At 44.4% G+C, this 25,008-nt stretch overlaps 1 protein-coding gene across 1 annotated transcript in view; it reads left to right on the top strand.

Annotated features, from left to right (window-relative positions):
• Positions 1-23,150, top strand: part of LGI2 (leucine rich repeat LGI family member 2) — a 31,071-nt gene extending 7,921 nt beyond the window's left edge. The window contains exons 5-8 of the mRNA XM_061192139.1: positions 2,510-2,581; positions 3,272-3,441; positions 9,418-9,582; positions 17,473-23,150. Coding sequence (XP_061048122.1) covers positions 2,510-2,581; positions 3,272-3,441; positions 9,418-9,582; positions 17,473-18,290 — 1,225 coding nt within the window. The 3' untranslated portion in view covers positions 18,291-23,150. The remainder of the gene's footprint in view (positions 1-2,509; positions 2,582-3,271; positions 3,442-9,417; positions 9,583-17,472) is intronic.
• Positions 23,151-25,008: the final 1,858 nt, after the last annotated feature.

Raw genomic sequence — 25,008 nt, 5'->3', positions numbered from 1 at the left:
AGTCTTATGACTTTTAAAGTTGACTCCTCTGGGCTGGAGATGTACGTAGTAATAAAAACATTTAATACACTGTTGAAAGAATGAACCGATCCTCCCAGCCTACCCCATCCCCTTTTTTTGTAAACTTCTAAGCAAGGAGAACACATCAGCTCTCTAAAGTTCACTCCTGTGCTTAAGGAAGTGACTATCTGGAAGTTGCTTCTTAAGTATCTGCTTTTTACCTTTATGAACTTTTCCAACACCTGCAGACTCACATCCATACGTAAAGAAACATAGATCAGGTTTCAAAGCATTGAAGGAGCAGTGCCAATCTGTAACTAAAATCTAGGACATTTGTTTTCCAGCGGTCCCACGAAGCCCAAGGGACCAGTTGCTGTTAAGTAGTTTTAGAAATGAAGTGCCATGAACTTGTACACAAAATGAAGTGGAAAGTGAGATGTTATGCACAGAGTCTGGGCGGGGTAGGGGTGGACAGTCCATCTAAATATTTCAGCTTTATGAAATCTAAATTGAACACTTGGAACAGTTACTAAACATTCTGCTTTTTTTTTTTTTTGGCCTTGACCATTCTGTATATGCTTATCACTTCAATCCAATGCATTTCAATTCACTAAAAATGTTTAGCTAAACTACTAACCTTTAATTAGCTAAAAAAATTGTACTTTACTTTCCAGAAAAAGTGACTAGCAGCCAGAAAAAAAAATCAAAACTGTCTCCTTTTTAAATTTCAAGAAGCTACTTCTAGAGAATGTTCAGTCTGATTACAGTCTGTAGTCTATAATCTACAGTCTGTAGTTACGATTTCAATCTGTTCAGCCTGTTTTCCAACATCTTTAAAATTGTACCAATAAATCATTTAGGAAAGGAAGGTAAAATAATACATGAAATTGTATTTTAATCCATTCGTGGTTAACTGGATGGGAAAAGACATAATTTAGAAACTATAGGTCTCCCTGTATTCCGTTGCTATCGTGCAGCAAGAATGTTTGGATTTAAAATGGGCACAAAGCTTTCTACCCTAGCTGACTCTAAGGAGGAACACCCTTTCATTCCTACTTCTGGGATGGGTCATTATGATGCTACAAAAGATTAATTTCATATATATTTTTAAAGAGGTTGGTGCTGAATTACCTACATGTGGATTATCATTTATATGTTTTGCTGTTTGTATGCTCAAATGTATAAAAGAAAACGAAAGTAAGCATCAGTTTTTTGGCTGACTCACATTAGGGCATGATGCCTGGGAGAAATCAGACTTGATGTACGTCATTTCAACACCTATCATCTTTCTACGTCAACAGCCCAGCACCATGTACATTCATCTTCAGCAGGATGATGACAGGGCGCTGCATAATCCTGAATCATCAGAGAAAGCATTGATGATGTTTGTTCAAGTCTGCTTCCTGGAGATGGGGGGTAGATTAGGACATTTTAGAAAGATCTTCAACACTAAGAGCAAAAATACAAAATATGGTTTCTGGTCAACCTTAATTAATGAGGAAATGAAATTGATCACAATCGGTCATTCCCTAAACGTTGTGGTTCACTGAGATTTTCTATTATCATTAGGGTTAGAGCTGAGATTCTTTATGTAAAAGAATATTTACATAAAGTAAATACTATTTTTTAATAGTCACAAGTAATAAAATTCACTTAGATGCCCCATTAGGAACTTCTTAGGATAAGACTGTACATCTGTCTTTTTATCATTCTCATTTTAGTGCTTAAATCATCCATTCAGAAAGACTTTACTGAGTACCCACTATGTGCCAGGCACTGTTCTAGATGCAAGGGATACAGATGTGGACAGACAAAAATCTCTGTCCTCATGTTGCTTATGTATAGGGAGAATACAGAGTCAGTAAACAAATAGATAGATAATTAATATATATTGTATGCTAAGTGACAGTTGTGCAGTGAAGATCAACAGAGCATGGGAAGGAGTTGTGTAGAGATCAGGGAAGGTGGTGAAAGTCGAGGACAGACCTAAAGGAGGTGATGGATGAACCACACCTAGGGGAAGAGCGTCAGGCAGATGAACACCAAGTTCAGAGAACTTGAGCTGGGAGTGTGACTAGCCTGTGTGAGGAATAGCAAAGGAACCAGTGTGGGTGATCTGAATCACCAGAGATTCAGTCCCACAGGTAAGTGGGAATGGAGGTAACTAGACAATGGAGGGCCTTGGGTGCCATCAAAGGGACTTTGACTTTTATTCTGAGAAACGTGAGATGCCATCTGAGGATTAACATGTATATCAAGAGCTTAATAAATGCTTGTTTTAAAAACAAAACAAAAAACTGACATTGTATGCTCCAGCATCTATAATGTTATCTTTGTGTAACTAAACTCATTTCTTTATCTCAGTATCAATGACCAAAGCCAGAAATTGAACTACCTTTTGCTAAAGGGGTTTAGAGCTCTGTTTTAAATCACTTGCTTTATTTAAGGGACTTCAGAGGGATAGGGCATGAAGATAATAACCACATTAAAATGTGACTTTTTGTTCTAGTTCTTTGGCCAATAATCACATAAAAGCACTCCCAAGGGATGTCTTCAGTGATTTAGACTCTCTGATTGAACTGTAAGTAATGAAAATTAAGTTTATGTATGCTTGTCTTGAAATCCCCTCTCCCCCTATACTGCATTTTTTTTATGTTGTAGCTAAAAATCTATGACAAAGTAGCGAATACTGGGAAACAGCATATAGTTTGTATTGTGTTAGCTTTGCCATTTTGGAATATACTTAGTAGCATTAGGCCAGTGGTAATTTGGCACACTGGGTCGGGGGGCTTCCTTTCTCCCAGAGAGCAGTAGCGTATCCACCTGTGTTGTCTTCTAGGGCTTGTCACGCCTTGCTGGGCAAAGTTTAACAAGATCTTAAAGTTTCAATTGTGTTTGTCAAAACTATCTTCCTGTAATGTCCTGTTTTTGCTTGTAAGAACCTATGCTGGGTGGTGTTCTTCTGTCACCCCTCCCCCATTTCCACCATGGTGTGGTGACAGTTTCAAGAGGATTTGGAAAAATGGTGCTGTGTCAACTCCGAGCACTCTCTGTGTGCTGTACGGTTAAAATCATGGGCACTGAAGAGTGTTAAATAAAGTCAGTGGTACGTAAAAGACATCGGATGTATTAAATACAAAATTTTTTTAAAATTCCATTTTGGGGAGTTATTAAATAGGTCAGGATATCAGGATTTCTGGAGTTTTGTGTTAGGGCCAAAATATTTCCGACATGTCTGTTTCTCTGTGTCTGTGTTTGTTTTGTTTTTTAGAGATTTAAGGGGCAATAAGTTTGAATGTGACTGCAAAGCCAAGTGGTTGTATCTGTGGTTGAAGATGACAAATTCCACTGTTTCTGATGTCCTGTGTATTGGTCCACCAGAATATCAGGAAAAGAAGCTGAATGACGTGACCAGCTTTGACTACGAGTGCACAACTACAGGTATTCAGAACCTCTATCATCAAAGTCTGATATTTAGAATAATCGTTTGTTTTTCTTTTAGACTGTCAACAGGGAGTGGGGAAACATGGGGGTAAAAGTTTTCTATCAAAATTATTTTAGGGGAAATTAAAGCATTCTCAAAGAAATGATTTGATGTGGCAAGGAAAATATCTCAACAGTTTGGAAGGATTTTTGTTAACTGCACTGGCTTTACTTTTGATTCTTTTTGATTCTTTACAAAATTCAAATTTGTCTAAAGATTTTTTTTAAGGTCAAAGGTGAGTTTGGCATGAGAACATTTTCAAAGCAGTCTAGGTTTCATATAAAGACAGTACAGAGAGACCTAAGTCACTGTTCTCTTGATTGAATACTATGAAATTTATAGGACATTTAAGTAATAGATACCAGATTTTAAAATTTATAAATTGCTTTTGTAGTTCCATGTAAAATGAGATAACTAGGCATCCTAATCAATGGCAAAGTAGGAATATAAGTTAACAACTAGTTATCAAAAGGAAAAATTCACATTGAGGAAAAAAAAATGTCAAGAAAGTTTGATTTTGTTTTCCAGAGTCTGCCTCAGGGTTTCAGTTTATACATTTTCAGGTTATAAGATAAAACTAAAATACTAACTGCCTCAACTGTCATATCTTGTAGAGAGCCCAAGAGTATCTCCATATGAAAGGCTTAGATGGAGTTTCTATAGCTTCTAAAAGCCAGATTTTAAAGGAGAGTGGATCAATCCACAGTATGAAACCTGCTTACCAGACTTATAAAAATAAACACTTAGGCTGAGAGTTGGTATCTCCAAAGCCTCAAGTCATGTCAGTAGGAGCAGCAGGAATGAGAACTCAGAAAATAGTTCTGGAAACTCAAAAGACAAAAAAACTCTAAGAACAAAATATCACATTTAGGCTAGTCCTACTGCTTTCCCCCGATCAAATAAACAAAAATCTCAACAGTAAAAATTATTTTTAGATATCTTTGTAAATAAGGGACCTGACAAGTTCTGTTCTTTTCTGAGAGGAAACCTGAAGTCTTATGGAAATCCCCTTGTCTTTCATCACTGAACAGGGACTTACTCAGCTGTGTAATTGGCAGGTGCCCTTTAACCAGCTGAGGCCACTGGGGGGTTATTTATTGTACTGTAGAGCAGTGCAATATATCAGAGGTCATGGTCAGTGACATTTGCACCAAAAGGTGGCATTCAAGGCCATGCCGTGTGAAATGTGAAACCACAGCTCGCTGGGGCTCCTCTCTGCCTCTTCTCATTTTTCTGGAGAGTTCTCTAAACCCCATGCTGAAGTGAGCAGCTTTTCCATTGTTCTCTTCACACCCGGCCCTAGTGTGTGACAACGTTGCCAGTCTCAGAGAGAAATGGCTTGGGCTATAGAGGGCCTTGGAAACTAGGAATCTGTCCTAAACCCAGAATCTCTGGGGCAGCATGAGCCCCTTAACACATTTGGGGGCATTCTCTTATACATATTTATCTTTGCTAACAAGCTTTTTGCTAAAATTTAGAAAGTCAGCCCCCCTGCCTGGAAACAGGGAGATGATGATTCTGTCTTTGCTCTTGTTTTATCCCTTTAAGGCTCATGAACAGATGAGCTCTCACTCACGGTGTCTTCCATCATGAAAAAATGGTGCCACCAAGTTGTGACCCCTCCCCCCAAATATAGTCCCTGCCTTGTAAGAACTAGGTCGATAAAGTATGAGTTTTGGGGGTTCCTATCTTCTGGCTCAGATCAAGCCTCATACGCTGGTGCTCTATTTAAGGCCAGGGAGGAGATAGGTGAGGATGGATGGAAGTTGGAAAGCCAAGTCTAAGACTCATGGTACCATTACCGCATCCTCACTCGAGTTTGGGGAAGAAGCACATTTGCTGAGTGCACTGATTTCCTCTTAGCTCGGGGTTTTAGCAAAGGAGTAAATTCTTCTGGTAGATGTCTCACTTTGTTCTTCCCAGGGAGAGGAGGGTACGATTACCATGCTGTTCCTCAGCACAGGGGTGTAATTAACACCACAAAGCCACCCCTGGCCGGTTTCAGCTCTCCAGATGAATCAGTCCCTCCATAACCCTCTGCTTCAAGTCTATTTTTAACCGCCTCAAAAATCCCTGTTACCTACTCATAATTCCCCATGTTAGGTGAATAATTCACTAAATTCCTTAGAGGGAGTGAATTTTGCATCCTAATTGTCCCGTTAGTTTCCCTATTTCAGGGCTGATGAAAATGCAGAGAGAAATAATGCATTAATGTGCAGTTTCTCTCCCAATAGGATCAGCGTCATGTATAATTTATTTTCTGCAAGTGCTATAAATAGGTATGTAAAAATCTGTTGATTCCAGTGGGAACAAGGCCTAAATTGTAAGAGTCCCACTGACATCATGAACTTAATCCAATGTGAATGGAAGTGGAAGTGCTTTTTGCAGAGGAGGCCATTAATACTTTAACACTAGTAAATTGATGTCATATCAGTATGTGGATTGTTTGAGATCTTTCCACAATGAATGTGCTTTTGCCGTTTGTGAGAAATAACTTACGATGGGGATGGGGAAGATGTTTAAATTCCCCGAGTCCTCTCCCCCATTCACACAAACACACATTCATCAATCATATTGTTTCACCGCTTTCTTCCCTTCTTCCTTCTTTCTCTTCTCCTCCTTTTTTTTGGACAGGAGCGGCGAAGGGGGAGAAGGAGTCTCCTCTTAAGAATTAGATTTATAATTCGAATGATTTAACAGTCTGTGCTGTGCCAGATAGCCAGTATATAGAAAATATTATGAAACCAATGTTTGGGGGAAATCAATGAAAATAGGACCATTAAAGGCTAGATTTGTAAAATGCTCTCTATTTTTTTTTAAAATAAAATTTAAATTCTGGAATTTTTTAAAAATAAAAAACTGAAACTTTTGGGTCTGCACTTTAAACGGGCTGCATTTTTAAGCTCACAAGTGCTCGTGTTTCTGAGAATTCAGAGTGTAGTCAGGAAGCTCTGAGCGCAAGGAGACGAGGTTACAAGCATCAGGAGTGTTGGGAACCTTGGGCAGACTTGGATGAGGCAAGGCAACCGGAGATGCTGGAGGAGGTTATAGACGTCTTGGTGGTAATTAAAAGAACGCAGCTGTATTCTCTGAGTCCTCTTCTACCTCCAGGAAAGAAAGCAGACCATGACTGCTCCCATTTCCCTTTTCCCATTTACCAGCCTGTGAACACGGAAGCCTTTTGCAGCGTTTTCCGATTTCTACACTGGGGCCACCAGGGCCCACAGGAATGAACCAGGGGTTTTTCAGTTTTTAGTCTTTGACCAAGCAACGCTGGTATTTTGGGGGACTTGATAGAGGAGGGGGAACTAGGATCCATGGTGACTCTTCCCTAAGTCTTCACGCAGGCAGCTTCACACTGTCACTGTTACGCATGTAGAACTCCTGAGGGATCACCGCAGCCCAGGCTGGGCGCTGACACTTAATCCTCCCTCTCGCATTCGGCCTCTACAGCAACCCTGTGAAATAGACGTCACCCCCATTTTACTCCTGGGGAACCTGAGGCTCTTGCCCGAGCTCCTGGAGCTGCAAGCGCAGGCGGGGTGGAAACCAGTCTGTCTCACCTGCCCCAGCTATTCCGAATGTTCCAGAAGGCGGGGTACCTCCTCCACTCTTGCCGCCTCTCCCCACTGTCCCTCGGCCACCTCTTGCTGTCGGGTGCAGAGGCAGCTTCCTCTTTGCTTCTCCCTCTTCTCCCTCTTCTCCCTGTACCTGCAAGCGTCCTTCATTCAGCCCCGTCCTCTCCCCGCCACGGTCAGGGGCAAGGCCAGCCCTCCCACACTCGCCAAGCCAGCAAGCGTTTACTCAGCAGCTCCTGTCCACTGAGAACGAGAGGGGCCCCTCCAAAAGGTAACATGTATTGAGCACGCACCTTGTGCAAAGCACTGTTCTACGTGAGTATGAATCATAACAGACGATGAAGAAACTGAGGCAGAGAGAGGTTGGATAACTTCCCTAAGGTCACTCAGCAAAAAGGCAGAGTCAGCACTCCGGCATTTTATCTTAGATGCCATTAAAATGAACACTCTCCCCAAGAGATGGCCCAGTGGTGACCAGGACAGTGGAGGGGGACTGTCCTTGCTTGGATCTCAATTCCATATTTATCAGTCGCCTACCGTGTGCTGAGCCTGAGGTCGGCATGTCCACCACATTCCCTAGTCTGTTCCTGCCATCAAGCTTGGATCATTGCCCCCATACTGCAGATGAGTAAACCGAGGCCTCGTAAGGGGGGCTGCGCACGCAGCCCAGGGATTCAAACACAGGAATTGGTTTCAGGTGGTCTGACTCCAGGCACAGTGCTCTTTCCAGTGCCTCACGCCGCCCTTACTCCTCAGCTTTACCTTCTGCCCGCTGACTGGCACCTGCTCTTCCCGCCCCGGCTCCACGCTTCCCACCTTAACACTCGCTCAGCTGCTCTGCCCGCTTACCTGCCTCTAGTCCTTTTGTACTGGCCCTCCTTACTCACTACCTGGTACCTGCCCTTTTAATGCCTTTCTCAGTTGACATCTTTCATGAGGCTTCTGAGTCAATTATTTCTTGAGTGGCTGCTGTGGGCTTGTGTCATTGGAGCTCCGAGAAGTGTAGGACCTTCCTTAGGAAGCCCTTGTTTCAGGAGACACACCATGCTGGCTGTGTGTCCATGGCCAGGCACACACCCTCTCTGAGCTTCAGCTTCTGTCTCTAAGATCTCTCCCATTTCTTCAAATCTGACCCTGACGTCTCTGTGTTGGAGACTCAGTCCTAGTAAATAATAAAATGTAAACAACATTGCCTGATTATGAGTCCAGCAAGTTAGGAAGGGTCCGTGATTGGACCGGTCAGGGCAGCTTTGCAGAGGAGATGGGACTTCAGGGGGCATGGATAAGGATTGGGTGGGGAAGAGGTGGGCAAAACCAGGATTTTCTCATAGGAACTACTTTCCTAAGCCAGACGTCCACCCTCATTTTACCCTGGGCACTTTTAGCCTGCTAAGAAGCAGTGCACCCTGAAAGATCTCTGGCCAAAGAAATAACTTAAACTTTATTAGTACTTTGTTTTTTTAGAAAAACTTCCTTCGTCATTGTTTCTCTAGCTACTGCACACACTAACTGTTCTTGCATCCGAGGGCATGCTAACCCTGTTTCTTGGTAAGACTGTACATTCCCTACCAAGATTTCACACAGTGAGTCATTGTAGCTCAGGGAGCGACACAGATGATGGGTATTGACTTGCCACTAAGTGTAAGAGCAGAACGTGTGCTTAAATAGGACGGCGTCTATGTTGCTGGAAAATCTAATAGATCTCCTGTAACTGCTCCCTGAGCTGCAGAGCATTACCCAGATCCCAGGCACAGCCGTACTTAGCACTGCTACGAGTCCAGTAACCAGTAAATACACTTAGGTTAACTTCCCCGCACAGTGGGCTTTATAAACCTCCAAGACCTTGTCAAAGAGTTTGGTTTGGTTTCCAAAACTGCAGCGTGCCCTTTGGGGAATTTACTTTTAGTTTTCTTTATTACCTGGACTATTCTGGGAGAGCTAAAAATAACAGCATTCCCCAAAGGAATTTGACCACAGCAGCCCTTCTTCATGGAGTAAATTTCACGATAGTTTCAGGAATGTTGCCCTGCAGTATCCTTCCTGTCCTGTCTTTCTGAAAGCCAGGTCTCACCAAATTTGTTTAAAACTTTGAGATCCTCTAGCCAGACTTGTGAGCTATTTATCTCAAGGAAGCTGTATTAGAAGCTGTGCGTTCGGTCTGCTAATTCTGCACAAGCCAGAACCCTCTGGACTCACCCAGAGTGAAACACGTCATGATGTGTGTTGCTTCTCTCCTGCCCTCCCCCCTCCCCAGTCCTCTTTGGAACTGATGAGAGAAAGGATAGAAGAGGAATGGCGGTCCATAATGCCCACAGGAGAGCTCACGGAGACTTTTTTTTAAACACCTCTTCCCAGATTTTGTTGTTCATCAGACTCTGCCCTACCAGTCGGTCTCAGTGGATACGTTCAACTCCAAGAATGATGTGTACGTGGCCATCGCTCAGCCCAGCATGGAGAACTGCATGGTGCTGGAGTGGGACCACATCGAAATGAATTTCCGGAGCTATGACAATATTACAGGTGTGTTATGGCTTTGACTGGATGTACTGACCTCATTTCAGCCTGGCCTAAAGCCCGGGAGAGAAGAAATGTTCTCTGTCATCCCGAGAGGGAGCTTGGCTCTCTGGCTTGGTTTGATCTGGGAGCACATTCCAGCCCACCCTCTTCCCTCCAACTTTTTCTGGACATGGTCAGTTATTGGTGAGAGCAGAAACCTTAGGTGGTGATTCTATTTATTGTTGGTGATCCTTTTGTAAAGGGAGAGGGTGATGGGGGCCTGTGGTGGGAAGCATTTTCCTGAAATGGTGAGAAGTCACTCCCAGAATCCCTTGATTTTGAGCAGTTATGACAGCCTCAGACTGCATGAGCGTTTTAGCAGCTAAATGAATCCTTTGACTTTTGTAAGCTCTTAACTAATATGCTAATGCACACACACACACACACACACACGCGTGCTCATGCACACACATGCAATGTGCTCACGTACACACATGCACACACTCATGAACACACACACACTATAGCTGTTTCTATTACCTCCTTGCCAAGTCCTGGTGATCACTACTTCCTTTTAATAAGTACATACAAAATAAGCATAAATGGCTTCCTAATTCAAGCCTTTGGGATAAGACTTAGAGCTTCATTTGGGGCCATCATTGAATCCCAGTGTCTTAGTGCTACTAAAAATGGACTGTCTACTTGCTTTTCAAATAAGTGGATAAAGTCAAAATAATCTTTCAAAGACTTCTCATTTATCAAAGTGCAATCTGATGATAATACTGACGTTACAAGCAGCACCACGTGGCCTAACTGTTGCCCCATGTGAGGGTTTCCTTCAGTGATTCCTGCTCTGGTTCGAGCAGCGTCTTGCTGGGGCAGAGAGAAGCGTATCCAGGTAGCATTTCCAGATACGGAGGTTCTGGCCTTGCAGCAGGTGCAGGGATGCAGGGAGAGCGTCGTTCACCCTCGGGGAGCAGAGCTGCTAATGAGGCTGATCTGGCAGCCCGGAGAGGTCTTTGAGACGGATATCCTGACGCTCCGACATGCCATGTGGCCTCCCAGTGCTGAGCCCACATTCCCGGGAGCAGCCCCGCTCGCTCCAAGCGCAGACTCAGCACAGAGCAGTGCAAGTGAACCTATGGAGGGAAGCCCAGGCCTCAGGACCCTAAAGCTGGTCCATGTTAGAGGAAACGAGGTGAGAGAGGAACTCACCACCCGCGTGGTGTTTTGCTTCCATCTTTTCTCTGACCTGGAAGATCGGTGAGGGCTGAATGAGCAGGCCCCTCTGCCTTCTCTCCTCCCTCTCACACGAGGAGGTGGGAGCAGAGTGAAGCCGGGCTCTCGTGCAGGGAGTTCTGATGCCAGTGCTTGCTGCCGGTGCTGGTTGTGGGCTTGCAGAGAGCCAGGTTCGGGTTAGTCTTGTTGGGGCTCATAACAGCTGTTTGAGGTGCTATTGCGGGTTCCCTGCCCATAGGTAGAGGACAAGCGACCTCTCTTCAAGAGAGAGGAGGCATATGGGCTATAAAGAGCTCAGGTTTTGAAAACCTATGAACATGGATTCTACTCCTGACTCTGCCATGTGCTAGGAAGTAGCTGGGGCCTTTGAGCCTCTGTTTTCTCATCAGTGAAATGGGCAGGAGATGTACCTCCCATGGATGTTGTGAGAATTGGATGAGTGCCAGGCACAGAGCAGGCAGTTCTTTTTTTTTTTTTTTAAGTGTTTCCTCTTTCTCTTTTTTTTTAATTAAAAAAAAGTTATTTATTTTATTTATATTTGGCTGCGTTCAGTCTTTATTGCTGAGCATGGGCTTTCTCTAGTTGTGGAGAGCTGGGGCTACTCTTCGTTGCTGTGCGTGGGCTTCTTATTGCGGTGGCTTCTCTTGTTGCGGAGCACGGGCTCTAGAGCACAGGCTCAGTAGTTGTGGCGCACGGGTTTAATTGCTCTGTGGCATGTGGGATCTTCCCAGACCAGGGCTCGAACCCGTGTCCCCTGCATTGGCAAGCAGATTCTTAACCACTGTGCCACCAGGGAAGTCCCAAGCAGGCAGTTCTTAATGCTGGCTTCCTCCTCACCTTTCCGAATGAAGAGATGAAGGCTCAGACATGTTGAATCACTCCACTTTTACTTCCAAGGCAGAGCCCGGGACCTGTCACTGCTGCATCCCACCCTTTCCTTCTCCCAGGTTGACCTTGGTAGGAAGGGACAGCATTGCCCTCCACCTGCCCTTCCCACATACAGCAGCTGGTCACACCCCTAGGTTCATCAAGTCATTCATTCATTTTTTCATTTGTTCGCAAAGATTTCTTGAGCGCTTACTCTGAGCCAGGCCCAGTCTAGGTGCTGGCGCCATAGCAGTGAACAAGTCACAAGAAAACCTCCACCCTCAAGCAGTCTGTGTTATAATGGGAGAGAGAGAGAGACAATAAAATAAGACAAATAATTGTAATACATAAAACACATTAGATGGCAGCATGCTAAGAAGGGAAAAGGTGGCAGGGAGGAAAGATTTGAAGTGTTGGCATGAGAGGACTGAAATTTTAGATAGAGTGTCTGGTAGAGGCCTCATTAAGAAGGTGTTTGAATAAAACTTGTGGGACATGAGGGCTTGATGCACATGGAGAGTGGGGACGGTGGGGAGAACATTCCAGACAGGGAAGAGTGAGTGCAGCAGTCCAGAGGCAGGAGGGTATTTTTCCTGTTTGATGAACAGGCAGGTGGCTGGTTTGGCTTGGACAGAATGATCCAGGGGCAGTTGTAGGAGACAAAGTCAGAGAGGTAAGAGGGCTGATCATGGGGGCCTTGCAGGTCCTACGAAGGACTTGGGCTTTTACCTTTGTTCAGAGGTCAGCCAGGCTGCATAGAAGATGCAGGTGCCTGCTACAGAATGCTGGGTTGTGTCCAGCTGCTGGGTTGAGAGTAGTCCGTGTGTGGGGACGGGACCAAAGTGGAATCAGAGCAAGTAGTTGAGAGGCTATTGCAAGGATTCAGGCAAGTGTTAATGGCCTGGACCCAGCGGAGGCTGCAGAGCTGGGGGTAGGAAGTGGTCAGTGAGAGCAGAGTGGGTGTGGCCAGAGCCAGGGCTGGAGCTTACTGGTTTCCAGGGATTCCTTGGCCTCTCAGTGTTGAAGTCTGAATCTTCTGAGAGGTGGGCAGCTGGGCATGCAGCCCACTGGGATCCTCTTCACAGCCAAGCCCAAGAAGTGAGCTACAAAAGTGTGTTCGTTAAGTTTATGAACTCCAACGTCACACTGGTTTTTCATAAATCTGGCTCTAGATCTTTCTAGCTGGTGACCTTGGCCAAGTTTTAATTTCCATGAGCCCCTTTCATCTGTAAAGTGGGAATTCCATCTGTAAAATGGTATCATCATAGTATTGGGCCCATGGAAATTTAACTGGGTAGCTTATATAACGCTTAGCATGGGGCCTGGCGTATAGTAAGTTCTCAACAAGTGTTGGGATATCAGTTGCGGATAAAAAATAGATATTTGATTATTATTCCTTGCTACCACCGCTAGGGAAATCCACCAGGTTTGGATCTTTTACTCTTCTTAATTCATGAAAGCACACAGATTTCATACATTAGGGTCCCAACACACATTTCTGAATACATATTGCCAATTTCCTGTCACTTATTGATTTCTGATCACATCTTACAATTCAACCACCCCTCTTTTGTTTCTCCCTTCACCTGGGTTTCCAGGCTCAAATGCAGCCTCCTACAGGAAGCATTTCTTGTTGACCGGATTGGAATGAAGTCTGCCTTCTCTGCTCCCTTATTACATGAATTTCCATTAAACACAAATCTCGTCACATAATTTTTCACTTAGAGGAAGGCAACTCACATTTACATACTCAGTGATTTATAAGCTATTTCTTTCGTCAGCTACACAACCTCATAACGTGTACTTATTGTCTCTATTTTATAGTGAAAAAAAAAAAATAGGAGCAGCCCTCCTTCTCCCATAGACCCTAACTCTTTGACTTCAATAAAATTGTCTCCACAACTTTCAAAAGCATAGGAGTGCCAGGACCAGCAGAGCATGGCCTGAGGGAGGCTGGGAAAGAGGGTGGTTACAGAAGTAGGGGCCTTGCTTGCTCTGTGGAGGAAAGAGTGTGGCTCGCTGGAATTCAGCCTGGTGTGAAGGAAAGCCCTGCAGCTCACACAAGCTGGGCAGATGACAAATGGATGAGCAAGGGCACAGCCCCAGAACCACTTGCCTCGAACAAGACCAAGGTAAATGTGGACCATTCTCTCCTCATGGGGCTGTGCATGCCTCATTTATCATCTCGTTTGATCACAGGGTGATCCCAGAGTCAGCAAGAGCTGGGCAGGATTTTCTCCATCCATGGCCGGCAAGTCTGGGGCTCCGAGGAATGGGAGGGACACATGCTTCCCCCTCTGTGGCCCTGCTGGGCATTGTGCAAAAGGGACATCCATCCTTTAGTGGGAGAGGGAGACCCAGGGTCATGAGCCACCACCCCCCCGCCCCCCAAGTTTTTTGCTCCTTATGTCTTCTCCTTTTTCTCTCTACATCTCTTCTCAGCTCTCCTGTTTTTGGTTAATTTTGTTGCCTTTTGATTTCTGCCCACTAAGTATGTTGCAGCATCTCTCCTCCTAGATTAAAACACACACACACACACACACACACACACACACACACAGAGGAGGATTTCTGCTGCTGCTGACAACTCCATAAGCTACAACTCCACAGGCTACACCTGGAAAGAGGATGCTTTATGGAGCATCTCCAAGAAAGGAATTCTTTCTTTCTCACACGGCCCCTCGGCTGAGACCAGTAAAGCTGCAGGATGCTTCTGGGTAGATGGGACCTCCGTAGCCAGGGACTCAGGAGGAGCATGCATCTCAGTTAGTGCTGTCAGGGGGGAGTCAGTGCAGTTTCTGAGGAGCAGTTTGGTAGTTTAAACCCAGAAGCCTTAACAACGTGCACAATGTCTACCCCGCAATCTCTCCATTTAAGAACACTGCCAGATGGTTTTCAAACACAGATTTCTCTACAGGGGAGCCTATTACTTACAATAATGAAAAACTGGAAATAAGTGCAATGTCCAGCAGTAGGGGATTAAATAAAATATGGTGCCTCCATGCAATGGAATACCATGTAGTGTTAAAAAATCAAGTTGTAGAAGATGCAATAACATGGGAAAATGTTCACCACATAGTGGTCAAGGGAAAAAAGCAGGTTATAAAAAATCCATGTACACTATAAGCCCAGATCTATTTTTAAAAAGCACATTTGAATATGTGCAGAGATTGGCAATTAAAGAAATATATCAAGATATTAAGTGTTATTTCAGCATTTGCAGTTCAAGTGATTTTGATTTTCTTCTTTGTACTTTTTGGTACATTGGTGGTGGAGTGTAGACTGGAGCCAGACTACCTGGATTTGGATCCCAGGCTCCATCACATTGTAGCTGTGTGACCTTGTATAAGTTACTTAACTTCTCTGTGCCTTTATAAAACAAGGTACAATATTAAGTGTATGCTAAGTATGTAATAAGCATGTATAGTGCTTAGTATAGTGCCTTTATGTGTTACCTATTATTATTTTCAAAATTTGCTTTGATGAACATTAAAAACCTTTATACTCAGAAAAAATGCAATAATTAGTTTTAGACAAAAGAAAGGGACCAGGTTCTTGCAGGAAAGCCAAACAGTGGAAGAGAAAAGTAAATACCACCCTAAAATCCACGCACCGTCTGCCCCCAATGTTAATACTGAGGACAGAAGTTGGGTAATTATCCTTGTAATTTACAGACCAAATTCACTTTGGTCCAAATTGCCTAGAAAATTAAGGGAAAGAAATAACTTTTAATTGAATGACCTAGATGATGGGTCAATACTCTTTGAGATATGGGTGGTCTTATTGCTGTCTGGCTGGAACGGTGAGGGTGGGGGGTCTGGGTGCAGATAGGGAGAAGATGATGGGAGGTGACCCAGACAGGGGAGCCACGACTGAAGATGTTCCCCTTTTCCTGCAAAGTTCTGGTTTGGTGCTGCCTGAGCTAGATCATTCAGATCATGGCTCGTGATCTCAGTTGCCTCAATGATCCAATAATGAGAGCGACTAGTTATTGATCACTTCCTGTGTGTGCAAGCTCTGTACTAAAAACCCTGAGCGTGAAATTTCTCAGGTAGTCTTTACAGCGGATGTGTAAGGTCAGGGCTGGCAGCATCCTTAGTCTCATCTGGTAGGGGAGGAGCCTGAGCGCAGGGAGTTGAGGGAACTGCCACAGGGTCAGAAAGCTTATGAGGTGCTGGGCCGTGTGGTCTAGAGTCACAAGATTTAACACTGGTCTGTTCTGCCTCCGCTCAGCTTCAGAAATCAGAAAAGGTCAAATGTCCTCAAGAGCTCTCATTACATTTATTTTTTCCTGCCTCTAAGTCCTGACTCCTAGCTTTTTACCCCCCAAGAGAAGAAACCTGTTTAAATGCCTCATTCTGCCCTATGGAGTCGGGCATAGCATGCAGACAATTCGCTTGGTGTCTTAGTGAATTTCCTGAATTATACCCCTGCCTCTAAAGACGCCAGAGGCCCAGGTGACCAACACTTACCTATTTCGATGGAGGTACATTTAAAACTATTTTTTTTAATTGTGGGGAAATATACATAACATAACATTTACCGTCTTAACTGTGTTTGTGTGTGGTTCAATAAATGCATCAATCCCCAGAACTCTTCATCTTGAAAAACTGAAACTCGGTACCAATTAAACTGTAATTCCCCATTCTCCCCTCCTCTCAGACCCTGGCAACCACCCTTCTGCTTTCTATCTCTATGAATCTGACTCCTCTAGGTACCTCATATGAGTGGAATCATACACTATTTGTCTTTTTGTGACTGCTTATATCACTTAGCATAATGTCTTCAACATTCATCCATGACACAGCATGTGTCGGAATTTCCTTCCTTTTTAAGGTGTAACAATAATCCATTGTGTGTATATACCACATTTTGTTTATCCATTCATCCATCAGTGGACACTTGGGTTGTTTCCACCTTTTGGCTATTGTGAATAATGCTGCTATGAACATGGCGTACACATATCTCTTCAAAACCCTGCTTTCAGTTCTTTGGGTACAGACCCAGAAGTGGAATTGCTGGATCATATGGTAATTCTTTGTTAAATTTTCTGATGAATCGCCATACTGTTTTCCACAGTGGCTGAACATGTTATATTTCTCACCAGCAGTTCATAAAGGTTCCAGTTTCACTGTGGACAGGCTTTTTTTTTTTTATTTCCCTAAAGATTTTATTATTGTTTTGTACCAATTAGATTTACATAAAGATTTATCCTTTTCATTCTCTTGATTAAACGCAATAATATTCTGATTGTTTAATATATTATTATTCAGTACAGTTAATTTACCTAAAGAAATTTTTGTTATATATAGTTTAGATTTACATAAACAAATATTTACTCTGTTCATTGTTCTTTGTTATTTCTTTTTTTTAAAAAAATGAACTATAGTTGATTTACAATATTGTGTTAGTTTCAGGTGTACAGCAAAGTGATTCCATTTTATATACATATATATGTGTGTGTGTATATATATATTTCAGATTATTTTCCATTATAGATTATTACAAGGTATTGGATATAGTTCCCTGTGCCATGCAGTAGGTCCTTGTTGTTTATCTGTTTTACATATAGTAGTGTGTATCTGTTAACCCCATACTCCTGATTTATCCACCCCCTTTCCCCTTTGGTAACCATAAGTTTACTTTCTATGTCTGTGAGTCTGCTTCTGTTTTATAAGTAAGTTCACTTGTTTTATTTTTAGATTCCACATATAAGTGGTATCATGTAATATTTGTCTTTCTCTGACTCTGGACGAGTGTTTCTCACGGTGGCTGCCCTAACCCCGTCTCCCCTCTTCTGGAGCGCAGGTCAGTCCATCGTGGGCTGTAAGGCCATCCTCATCGACGACCAGGTCTTTGTGGTGGTGGCCCAGCTCTTCGGCGGCTCTCACATTTACAGATACGACGAGAGCTGGACCAAGTTTGTCAAATTCCAGGACATAGAAGTCTCTCGCATTTCCAAGCCCAACGACATCGAGCTGTTTCAGATCGAGGACGAGAAGTTCTTTGTCATCGCAGACAGCTCCAAAGCCGGTCTGTCGACCGTGTATAAATGGAACAGCAAAGGATTCTACTCGTACCAGTCTCTGCACGAGTGGTTCAGGGACACGGACGCCGAGTTTGTTGAAATAGACGGCAAATCACACCTGATCCTATCCAGCCGCTCCCAGGTCCCCATCATCCTCCAGTGGAATAAAAGCTCTAAGAAGTTTGTCCCCCACAGCGACATCCCCAACATGGAGGATGTGCTGGCCGTGAAGAGCTTCAGGATGCAGAACGCCCTCTACCTTTCCCTCACCCGCTTCATCGGGGACTCTAGGGTCATGCGGTGGAATAGCAAGCAGTTTGTGGAGATCCAGGCTCTCCCATCCCGGGGGGCCATGACGCTGCAGCCCTTTTCTTTTAAAGAGAATCACTACCTGGCCCTGGGGAGTGACTATACATTCTCCCAGATATACCAGTGGGATAAAGAGAAGCAGCTCTTCAAAAAATTCAAGGAGATTTATGTGCAGGCGCCTCGTTCCTTCACAGCCGTCTCCACTGACAGGAGAGATTTCTTCTTTGCATCCAGTTTCAAAGGGAAAACAAAGATTTTTGAACACATAGTTGTTGACTTAAGTTTGTGAAGGTGTGATTGGTGAATTTAAAAGACGCGTAGCTTTAGCTGTCACAAGAGAGGACCAAGGGGGAAAAAAAAAACCAGGTTCACAGGTCTGAAATTACAAATGCACTGGGGAAATAGTTAGAAGTTTTCAAACTTTTAGAACTCATATTTTAATCAGGGATTGCATTTATTGGCTAACTGCATGACATGTCCATTCTCCCACTTAAGAAGACATCTGAAAGCCTGTAATTACTGAGAAAGGAGTACAACGTTAACTCTTACCATCTAGGGAAATAATGCGCCGCCTTTTCTTTTTAATGAGGAAGGAGAAAATCGGATAAGATGGGACAGCTCTTATAATGAAATAAAAACAAAAAAAAAGACCAAACACACTATGGGCCCTTCTCATTCCATTTTAGCAATCTAGTGGGTAAGAACGCTTAAAGCCAAAGTCAGCTGAAAAGATTTGCTGATGATTAGTTTAAAAATCTGATAACACTCAGCAGTGCTATTTTGAGCCTTCCCTGTTTCCTGAATCCCCCCTAATAGCAGAGCCTTGACTGTTTCATTGGCTCATATAGATGGATGTTCATCACGGGTGTGTTAACAAAATAACGTTTAACATTGCTTCCTCTGCTACAGAAAAAATATTCTGCTGACACATGTATTGGTCCATCACAGGCTGTGGACCCAGGAGTGAGACAAAGAAGTTTCCCCCTCTTCTTGTGGCTCAGAGCTGACCCCCATGGTGGCCAGAGCAATTGTGCTTGTTTGATGCTCTCCATGGCTCATCTGCTTCTCTGGACCCATCCTTTGAGTTTGTGGGTAACCAGCAGACAGGCCAAAGACTGAATGGTGCTTTTTATTCTGTCCTTTAGAGCAATAGAACAGGTGTGTTCATCTGCTGAGCATTTGGTAGAATTTCTGAAGTAAGGTTTTGTGGAGTCAGAGAGGGCTTTTTTATACAAGTCTTGATGTTCTTTGAAACCTAGAGATGATTCTGTGATGGATGCGTGTCTTTGTCCTCTGGGCTACTTAATATTTCAAGTAACTGAATGCCAGCCTACCTACCTGCCCATCTGCCTCCCCGCCCACTCACGTCACCGTCCTGCTTTGTCGGCTTGCTGATACTGCTGCTGCCAATCCAGTCCTTCTGAAGGTGCTGAGGCACCACATTGCAGAACCCCGGGTATCCGTGACGGCAGTGCCCCTTCCTCTCCCAGCACGCTCGCAGAGGAAACCCATGCCCTTACACAGGGTGACGTGCTGGCAGGGGCTCATCCGGTACAGTCTGGGGCTGGGGGGTGGGAAGGGTCTCAGGTTGATCCAGAGGGACCAGATTTGGAGCCGGACATACTGAATCCCCGTCCACACGCAGGGGACAAGATGGCCTCTCTGATGTGGCCCATTTAGGAAGCTCATGGGGTCTGGTTTCGTGGAGGGTTCCAGGTAGATAGTCTGCCTGGTTAGCTGGTTCTCTTCAGAGAATATGAAATGAGTGCTTTCAAGAGCTGCTCTCAAAGAGAAACCCAACAAGTTCTCTTGTGGCTGTGAAAGTAGCACAGTCACCTTGTATTGTATTGCTGTTTTTTTTGTTTTGTTTTGTTTTGTTTATTTTATTTATTTATCTTTGGCTGTGTTGGGTCTTCATTGCTGAGCACGGGCTTTCTCTAGTTGTGGCGAGCAGGGACTACTCTTCGTTGTGGTGCACTGGCTTCTCACTACGGTGGCTTCTCTTGTTGCAGAGCACAGGCTCTAGGTGCGTGGGCTTCAGTAGTGTGGCACGTGGGCTCAGTACTTGTGGCTCGCGGGCTCTAGAGCACAGGCTCAGTAGTTGTGGCGCATGGGCTCAGTAGTTGTGGCTTGCGGGCTCTAGAGCGCAGGCTCAGTAGTTGTGGCGCACAGGCTTAGTTGCTCCATGGCATGTGGCATCTTCCCGGACCAGGGCTCGAACCCGTGTCCCCTGCATTGGCAGGCAGATTCTTATCCACTGTACCACCAGGGAAGCCCTGTATTGCTGTTTTTTAATGATTGTTTGCCAAGTCATGAGTAGGTAGATGTTCTGTCACAAATATGGATGTGTTTGTTGTTTCCAGACTTTGAGCAGTGCAGATGGAGGCAATAAGCAGCACTCAGAGAACGATGCGGCCATGTCACAGCAGCACTCTTGGGGACATTGTGGGACTGCAGGCTCAGGGCTTCCAGCCGGACTAAGCCACCCACACATAGCAGCGCTGCTGCTCGAAACTTTCCTACTAACCGTGGAGCAAACAAGAAAAAAATTGGTTTGTTTTCATTTTTAAGCACAAATCACTCTTTCTTCCATGTTCTTTTGCCTTCCTGGTTTATTTGACTTGACTAGAAATACCCAGATCCTCACATCGGAGGCTGATCTGCCTTTCCTCTGACTGTCAAGACGGGCAAGCTATGCTTTCTGGCGCATGGAGCCCCTCAGGCAACAAGCCTGGGTGGGAAACCGCGCACTTGGCAAGGAGTGTAAGAGACACTTAGACCGTCCTAGCACTTGTGCCGGGTTGAAATGCAGAGGAGACAGCGGGAGCATCTTTTCCCAGTGCTGCCTCCACGGAGCAGTGGCCCCCTTCCCAGGCTTACCTCTGAGGGCAGAGTTAGGGGCCGCCCTCTGCACTCACCACGCTGGGAACCGTGGCCTGGAATCTGGAAAACCAGGGAGCAAAGGGGGCGGCACTGGGAGTGGGGGGACTTGCAAAGTCCAGATGAGACAATGGAGAGTGAAAGGAAGATCTAAAGCAACTGGAGATGGGGAGGGGTGTGGGGATGAGAGCGTGGGAAACCCACTCGGCTACAATCAGTTTTTCTTTTTAAAAAATTGCAGACAACATCGGAGGCTGCAATGTACAGTCCCCGTGCTAAGGGAGGAGGTATTCTGGCCGACTTACCCAAACAGCAAAGATGTTCTTGATGGGAGGCTGTGGAAGCTTTGCTTCATTAATCTTACTGCTCCGTCCCAAGAACCCCAAGAAACAATTTCTGCAAGAAGCTTTCTTCCAGTAATAATGGAAGACAAACAAACAAAAAAACCCCAAACAGCAGCAACAGAAACCCAAAGCAGAGAGGCATGTGGGCCCATCCCCTGTGGAGCTGGCCTTAGGAGAGTCTGCCTTTGCATCTCCATTCCTTCCCATTACCCACATCTTCTCAGTTTGTTTCTTCTTTATAATCTCAGCGGCTAGGCTCCCAGATCAAGTCCCTCCAAATGGCCATGTGGCCAAGCCACACAGCCTTAAATTGAGGACTTGTCCCCAAACTCCATGGGGTCAGGAATAGATCTCTCACGAACACTCTAAAAACAAGCCTTAGGTGTGAGTAGCACTGTGTTCTCAGGCAATGGATAATAAGACCACCCTGCGTTTTGGCAAAACTTTATATTTTTCAATGTACATTTGTGTTCATCTCAGTTGTTCATAAATAGTTCTTCAGTTTTTGAAGGCATATTGGAGGGCAGATATTATTCTAATGTCAGAGAGAAGGAAATAGACACAGAAAACCTTAAGTCAATCGCTCAAGGTTATCCAGCTGTGAGTGGCAGAGCTAGAGCTTTCCCTCTGAACAGCAGGCTTTGTATTTTCTTTCTGTGACACTGCCATGCCCTCCCAGTAAAGACTTTTTATCACAATTTTGAATATAGCAGCACTTTGAGATAAAATTAAAAATGCAACAAAATGTGCATAGACAGAGGGAAAATCATGCTGAACAGACACCATTCAATCAACCGGTCCATTTAACAATTAAACAGTACAGAACTACTATTACAAGCAAGACCCTCTTAAAAGTCTGCCAGAAGTTACAGATAATTTTCTGTTCTAAGGAGGGTTTTTAGCTAGCATGAGAGTTTCTCCCCAACTCCTTCCCCAGATAGCTATGGGAGGGATGTTAAAGTTGAGACACATCTGGTTCTTGTCACAATGTCCACAAGATAAACAAGAAGAGTTCCATGAGGGAAAAACTAAAACCTCCAATGCACGAGTGATGATGAATTGCTCCCGGGCCGTAATCAGCCTTTGGGGAGCGTGCTGGAAATGGCAGTGTTGCATTTTTCTTCCCCATGGAGTGAGAGGCTGTGTATTTTTAGGCAAGAAATCAGCGTGGGATGCTGGAGGTTTGGCTGCCAGGAACACTCACGATGGAAATTTCTCCAACCTGGGTATAATGAAAGAGAGATGAAGGTCTGCAGGAGGGGAGTCTATTTGCATGCCATCTAAAGAAAATGTCCTTAACCAGCTTCCTGATTCTTCTGCAGAGGTATCAGGCCTTCGCTCGTGGTTTTGGAAGAGAATTCTTTAATTAGGCCGTGGTCAAAGATTCTGTTAAGCAGCATTCTGGAGTGGAATGCTATAATCTAGATGTTGATGCAGTGAGCAAGGTGGCCCAGACTTGGGGGATAATGGAATGGGCAGAAAAGCAGGGCAGATGGCTATGGAGGAAACTCTCTTGGGAAAGTAGAAATAAAGTGGAAGAAAAGAAAAAGTAATAATGGTTTCCTTTGCCTCAGCCGAGCAAGTAGAGGGTGGAAAGACCAGGCAAATTTAACAGCATCCCAATTATTAATGAACAGAACCAAGTGTAATGCAATTTAAAATAAGAATTATATTGTAAAGCTACTGAGATCTACACTGAGGCACTCTTATCCTGACATCATTCCATTGCTTGCATCAGAACCTGCCTTTTTTCTAGTAGGAAACTATGCATTCCCTATCAATCTCTTTGACTATCAGGAATGTATAAGACCTGTGACAAATTGGCCAATATGCCATTTGGTACCATTTTTATGTATTTTAAATGCATAACTTAGGCCAAATAAGAGTAGTTTATATGTGTATGAAAGCAGATTTTGCAATCTACAATACAATGCAAGCTACCGTGGATGAATTTTAAGGCTGAATATATATATATTTAGCTCTTGTTGGTAAATAGACTTAACGAATGACTTGCCTCTTAATTCAATATATTCTGTAAGCCTGTGAATAAAAAGTAACCCGTGCCTAATATGGCTTTGATTTCTGGTCTGCTTGAATCTGGATAGAGCCACTTGAGTCGTGGAGTTGAAGGGCTGCCCACAATGGGCTACTGAGGAAGGGCAGCGTGTGCCCATTTCTCTTGGTGGCTTCCTCCCCGTTTACATGGAAGATAGGCATGGCAGGTGCCTCTTGCTGCTTCTACTTGCAAACTAAAAAGTCACTGAAGGGGCTTCCCTGGTGGCGCAGTGGTTGACAGTCTGCCTGCCGATGCAGGGGACACGGGTTCGAGCCCTGGTCTGGGAAGATCCCACAGGCCGCGGAGCAACTAGGCCCGTGAGCCACAGCTACTGAGCCTGTGCCCTAGAGCCTGTGCTCCGCAACAAGAGAGGCCGCGACAGTGAGAGGCCCACGCACCGCCATGAAGAGTGGCCCCCGCTTGCCGCAACTAGAGAAAGCCCTCGCACAGAAACGAAGACCCAACACAGACAAAAATAAATAAATAAATAAGTAAATAAAGGAGTTCCTTTAAAAAAAAAAAAAAACACTTTATTTAAAAAAAAAAAAAAAAGTCACTGAAGAACTTTTACAGTTATACCTTGGCCGGATCAGCAGAATCGTAATCTTGACAGATTGACAAAGAACTCTAGGGATCTTTGGGTATTTTCTGATTCTGCTGGTGAGAAGGAGATGAGATTATAAGATCCCATTGGCTGGGTTGAGCCATGATCAACTTCAGGTCAGGACTTCTGATTTGTTCTCTGCATGTCTGAGGTCTAACCTGGTACCCAGTAGTCATGCAGTCAAAGTCGGCCACCTGCCTTTAATCTAAGACCCATTTGGTTTAGTTGAACAAATGAAGGGTCAAAACCTGAAATCACATATGACTGTGTCCCTACTGTGTGTCAGGTAGTTTGATATGCTGTGGGGCTTTTTAAAAAGTACAAGACCAGAGTTCTTGCCCTCATTGGATTTACAATCCAGTGAAGAGGAAAAGTCATAATTGCATGAAGCTATAGTTACAATATGAGGTTTAAGGAATATTCTGCAAAGCAGTGTGTGACTGTGCAATGAATGGGACAAGGAGGGGTGACAACCAAATATTTAACTATTGGTATGGTGTGTGCCCTGAGTTAGTTTAATAAATGACCACACATGTAGCAGCTTAAAAAGAAACACGTTCATCAGCTCCCAGTTCCCGTGGGTCAGGAGTCCTGGCCTGTCTCACCAGGTCCTCTGCTCAGGGCGTCACGAGGCTACAATCAGGTGTCGGCCAGACCACATCCTCGTTTGGAGGCTCCGCTAGGAAAAGATCTGATTTCAAGCTCATTCTGATGGTTGGTAGAATTCATTTCCTTGTGATTATAGGACTGAGGGCCCATTTCTTGCTGGCTGTGGTTGGGGGGACACTTCCAGCTCCTCGAGGCCACTCACGGCTCCATGCCACTGCCCTTCACCATAGTTGTCTTCACAACATGAACTGTTGGTTTCTTCATGGTCATCAGGAATCTTGGGCCTGACATTCCATCACCTTTGCCCTATTACTGATTTGAAGCAGGTCCCACCCTCACTCGTAGGGAGGGAATTATAAAGAGCATGACTCCTGGAGACAGATCACCTTAGAGTGTGTCCAGAACAGGCACCAGCCAAATAGAACGGACGCCCTGCTGATCAGAGTAGATACTAGTCATGAACAACCTTGACCAGTGCATTCCGGTGGAACATGAGCTATAAATACAGATAATA

The sequence above is a fragment of the Eubalaena glacialis genome, chromosome 5, assembly GCF_028564815.1.
Source record: "Eubalaena glacialis isolate mEubGla1 chromosome 5, mEubGla1.1.hap2.+ XY, whole genome shotgun sequence".
Taxonomy (NCBI): Eukaryota; Metazoa; Chordata; class Mammalia; order Artiodactyla; family Balaenidae; genus Eubalaena; species Eubalaena glacialis.
Note: the sequence above shows the minus strand (reverse complement) of the source record. Positions and strands in the feature narration are given on the sequence as shown.